This window comes from Rhinolophus hipposideros, assembly GCF_964194185.1.
Source record: "Rhinolophus hipposideros genome assembly, chromosome: 19".
In the NCBI taxonomy this organism is placed as follows: domain Eukaryota; kingdom Metazoa; phylum Chordata; class Mammalia; order Chiroptera; family Rhinolophidae; genus Rhinolophus; species Rhinolophus hipposideros.
Window position 1 is genome coordinate 3,450,166 of NC_138065.1, and position 6,362 is coordinate 3,456,527.

Genomic DNA, 6,362 nt, shown 5'->3' on the forward strand with positions numbered 1-6,362 from the left:
TTCGAGTCTGAGAACGTGGATTTGGAGTCAGACAGGCCCCAATTCAACTCTCATCTCCCTCACTCGCCATCTGGGGTCCTTGGACATACACTTGGACGTACGTGAGACTTGGGCCAAGTCTCTGAAACTCTCTGAACCCGTTTCCCCACATATGAAAATCAGGGCAGGTCATGTCTGTATCTTGAGATCACAGTGAGGATTAAATAAGATAATGTACGTAAAGTGCTGGGGCTTGTGCCTGGAACAGAGGAAATGCTTGGTTACAAAGGAGCAGCTCCTGTGACTATTATTATCACAGTTGTTATGGCTCCCTCCCTCCTGAGCCAGCAGACATCACTTCTGCGGGTGCTGTGCTCCCTCTTCCTTCTGTCCTGAAATGAGTGGTAAGATCGATGTCCACAGGCCTGGGTCTCTGACCCACTCAGGGTGACTGGACCACCACCTTCACAACCACCACCTCTAGACAATGACATTCCCACGTTTCTAAGCGTGGCACATCACACCCCCTGTGTCGTGGAAGCCCAGGGCTCTTGGTCGGGCCACAGAGGCAAGGATGAGACCTGGAGAGGGAGCTTCCCAATCTCCTGGGAGGCCCAGCTTGCTGAAGTCCCTTCACCCATTCAGCACAGCAGTGGGTCAGTGACCCTCTGGGACAAAAACCAAAAAAGCATCTCAGCTGCTTGTTTCCAAATCCAGGTACTGCAGATGCAAAACTTTGTGGCTCAGCTGCCTGGGCCCGGCGGGTAAGGGTGGGAAGGTTTTGGGGGGACCCAGAGGAGCAGTTAGGAGCATAAGCCTTGGAGCTGGGTATCTGATCTTCTCCATCACGTTCTGGCTGAGTGGCTGATCAAGTGACGCGTCCTCAGTTTCTCTTTTATAAAGTGGGGATAACAGCCCTTACCTCACTGAGTCATCGTGAGAATGAAATGAGACGACGCGTGTCACTGCAATCCTTAGAACACTGCCTGGCTCCATAGGCCACGTCTGCTGTCCTGATGAATTTCCAGAAAAAGCACCCTTTTCAAGCAGGGGTTTCAGTTTCCTGCCTTTTACAAATACGCCAAGGCTGGGCCAGAGGGAGGGAGTGGAAGGGGTGGCAGAGCACAACCAACACACAGAGGAAAGCACAAACAGCCAGAGGGATGTTCTCAGGAGGTAGCTTTATTAGGACATGTCTTTAAAAGGCAATCAGATCGATGGGCTTTTCTTGAACACCTACTACGTGCACGCCCATGCAGACAGTAGAGCCCAGTGTCCCATCCAGGCAGGAGAATCACGCAGGGGTCAGGGAGTTTTGCGGGCTGAGAACAGGCTGGGTTTCTGCACATCCGAGTGCAGTCAGCGCGATGGGGGGCAGACTTGGGGGCGCAGCCCGAGCTTGGTGCCCGGGGCAGAGCCTGCAGGCCGGCCGGGGGCTGTCGCACGGCTCCTCCTCGGGGCAGGGGGGGCCTCAGCAGCCGCCGCAGCAGCCGTGGCTCTGGTCGCCGGAGCACTGCGACCTCTGGCTGCCACCCCCGCAGCAGCCACCCCCGCAGCAGCCGCCCCCGCTCCTGCGCTGCCGGCGGCGCCTTCTCGGGAAGCAGCAGCAGCCGGTGGACACCGAGCCGCAGCAGCCGGAGTCCCCGCAGCAGCCCCCGGAGTCCCCGCAGCAGCCCCCGGAGTCCCCGCAGCAGCCGCCACCGCAGCAGGAGGACGAGGAGGCGGGGACCGGGGCGGGCGCCGGGGCGGGGCCCTGGGAGGCGCCCTTGGGGTAGCCCTTGGCCGAAGCCGCACTCTGCTGGGAGGACATGGCCGGGTCGTCACCGTTCACCTGCAAGGAAAGCAGCCGTTCACACGCGAGGTACACGGACGTTTCCTTTCCAACAGTGGCACTTGTGGCGCTTGCGATTTGGCTTTGTGAGCAAGACAGCCTGCCCGGTGCCAGGAAGAAAAGAGGGGGAGCCAAGAAACGACCCCCGAAGAGGTGTTTCCAGGCTGTTACACGTGCACAGAGCGGGGGACAGTCTGTGCACGGTCAGGGCTTTCCCAGTTTCTGGGGATAGAATAAGGAACACCCAAGTGCTCCGCCGTGGAAAACAGCGAGGCTACTGAGGCAATGTACGGTGTTTCCCAGAAAATAAGACCTGGACGGACCACCATCAGCTCTAATGCATCTTGTGGAGCAAAAATTAATATAAGATCGGGTCTACAATATATAAGAGCGGGAATATAATACGATAATATAATAATATAACATAATATAATATAATAATAAGACCGGGTCTATAATATAAGACCAGGTCTTATGTTAATTTTTGCTGCAAAACATGCATTAGAGCTCATGGTCTGGCTAGGCCTTATTTTCGGGGAAACACGGTATCTGTAGGATCCAGTCCAAAATTCTCCTGGCTCTTCCCCTCTCCCATCTCATGTGGCCACAGACTTCCAAGCGATGGTCATGTAGTTACTGGCCCTGCATGAATGCCCCATCCGTTAGAAACTCCCCAATCAGCCTGCATCCCCAAAGCGGGTCTGAAGAATCCACGAAGGCCAGAAGCATGTCTGTCTAGGTCTTCGCTGCCCTAGCCTCTCCTGTCCCACAACCACAGGAAAAGGAGAGTGGTGCCCAAGGTGGAAATGCATCCCAGACTGGAGGGCCAAAGACCCGGGTTCCAGCCACAGCTCTGCTCCAGAAGCCCCCCACCCCAGGCTGGCTGCCGTGCCTTCACTGGTACCAGGAGAGGTTGGCTCACTTGACACTTAATGCACATTCCAGGGCTCTCCTTCCACCTGTGTCCTGCCTTCGCCTGTCCCCAGCCTCCTCCCCAGGCCCTGTGTAAAGACTCACCAGCCCCTGGCGCCACCAGAAGACACTCAGCTTTGCAACTGGAACGGGCCACCTGCTAGGCTGTGGACTGACCAGCGTCCAGCAAGAAAACCTTTTATAGATTGCATAGGTGCTGGACCTTGGGAGGAGCCTGTTTCCCAATAGACAGGCTCAGCTGACACTCACATCCCTGAGACGTTTGTCACTTAGGTGACACCGTAGGTGGTGCACGTGCAGGTTCAAGTCACTGCACAGAGGTGCCAGGATTGTTGTGGCATGTTTACTTTCCAAACAGGACACGGGTCATAGCTTGGAGGGCTGTGTGGGTGAAGACACAGCACGGAGACTCAGTGAGGAGAGGTCTGCGGCCCTTTCGCAGGACCTGTTGTGTTTGCCCTCTTTCACAGTGTACACACACACACACACACACACACCGCTCCCATTCACACATCCGTCCCTGCGTGGTCATATCTTGGCAGTTCATCCACTCGGGGTCCTGGTTTGCGTGTCTCCAGTTCTTGGGCCTTGGATCCTCGAGTCAGGCCACACGCTAGTGAGGAGCCTGCTGGGTTTCATCCAGATGTTTCCAGATGGCACTGAGGGAAGGCGACAGCAGGGAAGTGTCTGTGGGAATCCCAGTGGCAGTCTCTCTGTCACTGGAAGCAGGAAGAAAAACCCAAGCAGTTATGGAGCCATTAAGACCAGAAAAGTTGTGAATGTAGTCAGGTTACCACATCAAAGAGAAAACTGTATGCAGGAGGCTGGTTCTGTGGCAATGCCAAGCCAGCCTGCGGCCTCTCTGCTCCTCAGCCCATCCCAAACTGCCTTTGAAGATAGGTTCTCCTTGGGGCCACTGCCAAATGGAAAGAGGGAGGGAAGGAAGGAAGGAAAAAAGGAAGGGGAGAGAGAGAGAGAGAGAGAGAGAGAGAGAGAGAGAGAGAGAGAGAGAGAGAGAGAGAGAGAAGTCTTTACCAAGGTTCCAAGTGTCCATGAAAAATGCTGTTTTAGAATAACTAACTTTTAAGAATGGGGAGAGACTTTGGAGGTCAACTGGCTTCATAACTGCTCCTTAATCAATGTACTTGCTCGCAACCATGAATGTGAAATACAAGAAATCCAAGACAAAGAATTCAAGAGTTGATGGTGAGACATAAGTTTGGGGGTGCGTGAGCTGGGAGTGGCACGAGGGAACAGACAAAGAACGGTAAGTCACCAAAGATACCAGTTTCATTTAACATGGCTTTAGAGCCTGATTAACAGGTTGCACGTACCTAGGGTCACCTGTTGGTGAGTACAGGTGAGACATTCCAAGAAGTGAGGTCAGTATTAGAGAAAAAATGAAGTCACCAGATGGAGACAGGATCTTCTCTGGGAGATGATTTGGGCAAGTATGTGCTCATTATGTGCACTTGCTCCTCATGTACGAGCTCATACACTAACTCACGTTACCCATCACTGTTAACTCATACCAAAGGAAGGGCTAGTTGTTTACCTTGTACAAGGTCTGACAATTAAGTTCGCGAATTCATCCTACAAAAAATGCTACACACCTCATTGCTGAATATCACTACGGTCACCTTCCAAGTGCTCCCCTTGGGAGAAGCTATGCACTGACGCCAGTGCCTAGTCCACCCCTCAAAGCAATTTTGGAACTCTTTCTGGAACGGCCATCAGTGTATTTCCCTTAATGTCCTGAATGTCATCAAAATGCCTTCCTTTCAATATTTCCTTTATCTTCAGGTAAAGAAAGAAGTCATCGGGGCCAGCTCAAGTGAGTCGGGAGGGTGTTCCAATACAGTTATTTGTTTACTGGCTAAAAACTCCCTCACAGACAGTGCCGTGGGAACTGGTACATTGTCGTGATGCAAGAGCCGTGAATTGTTGGCGAAAAGTTCAGGTCGTTTTCATCTAACTTTTTCACGCAGCCTTTTCAGCACTTCCAAATAGTAAACTTGGTTAACTGTCCAGTTGGTACAAATTCATAATGAACAATCCCTCTGATATCAAAGAGGTTAGCAAACATCGTTTTGACTCTTGATTTGGACTGACAGAACATTTTTGGTTGTGGAGAAATGGCTGACTTCCATTGTACACTTTGATGCTCTGTTTCAGGGTCGTAGTGGTACACTCACGTTTCATCACGCGTGAAAACATGGCCCAAAACATCGTCTGGCCTCTCCCAAAGGTCTTGGCAATCTTCAACTCTCCTTTGCTTTTGTTCATCAAGGAACTCCTTCGGGACCATTTTGGCACACACCTTTCTCAAGCCAGGATTTTCAGTTAAGATTTTCCTGTTTCTCTATCGATGTTTACTTGGTCTGCTATGCTTCTCACAGTCACCCTGAGATTTTGACACACTATTCGATGAATTTTTGCAATGTTTTCATCAGCTCTGCTTTTTATTGACTGCCCTGACCTCTCTTCATCAGTGACACGTTCTCTCCCCTCAGAAAAACATTTGTACACTGCCATTTTCATCATGGCATTAACCCCATAAACTTGGACTAACATGTCCCTGATTTCACTTCCACTCTTGCCAAGTTTAACAAGAAAGGTAATGTTTGTTCATTGCTCTAATTCGAGCTCGGACATACTCCGGCACACAAAAGCGCAACAACAATAATGACCGCCACTCAGCAAAACACCGCCACATGTGGACAGGAACACAGCTGTGAGACACTGATATACCAGGGTTATGAAACCTTCCCGAGCTGTTTGTACGGCGCTGCCAATGTAAGCGCATGGTGGCAAGTTCATGAACTTAATTATCATATCTCGTATATAAAAGGCTGCTTTGGAATTATCATTTCTATTGCAAACATTCTAAGTATCTCCTGGAGGAATCAGCCTGTGCCTAAAGGAAATAGAAAACTGGATATAATCACCAGAGCTCCCCTGCTCCTCCCCGCCACCTCTCGCCCCCTTCCCTCCCCCCCGCCCCACACACAAACCACATGGCGAAGGTTGTCTTTCTTGGATCTCTACACAGACCCAAACTCAGGCTTTCAGGAAAATGGGCTCAGACATTTCATCCCTGCCTCCTAAACTCACTAAACCCCCATCAGCTCTCCTCTAATCAACTGATGGAAGCACCTGGAAGTCAGAGAAATAAAGGGTGTCCATTCATTGGGACCCAGCATGAACACTTTGGGTGGCCCTACTTCCCATAACCAGCAGACAGAGCCCTTTTAAACCCTCACCTTTGTTTGAAGGACACCCTCCCGGAGTATCTCATCTCACTGTGACCTTTCTGGGTATCGCCATCCTTTCCCCCCCTAAAACCTGTCCCCAACTCTCGCCGTGCAAGACTTGTGTCAACGTGATGGTCTCAGACACCACTCTCCCCTTCAAGTTCACGTTCCCACATTCAGTGCACAAACGGGAGTATGTTTCCCAGAGGTCTAAGGGGCTTCCCTGCCAAATTGCTTCCCAAACTGATTTTTAAAGTGTTCACATGCACTTCAGAGAAGGGGCGGGGAGAGGCTTGATGCCTGGGGTGGGGAGTGGGAGAGACGGACAAAACTTAACCACAAGGCTGTGGCATCAGAACAGCGTC

General features: G+C 51.5%; 1 protein-coding gene across 1 annotated transcript; it reads right to left on the reverse strand.

Annotated features, from left to right (window-relative positions):
* Positions 1 to 1,334: 1,334 nt before the first annotated feature.
* CRCT1 (cysteine rich C-terminal 1) lies at positions 1,335 to 2,014 on the reverse strand. The gene has a single exon (XM_081080466.1). It carries the CDS (start codon positions 1,787 to 1,789, stop codon positions 1,451 to 1,453), a length of 339 nt encoding a protein of 112 aa, XP_080936592.1. The 5' UTR covers positions 1,790 to 2,014; the 3' UTR covers positions 1,335 to 1,450.
* Between the last annotated feature and the right edge of the window lie 4,348 nt (positions 2,015 to 6,362).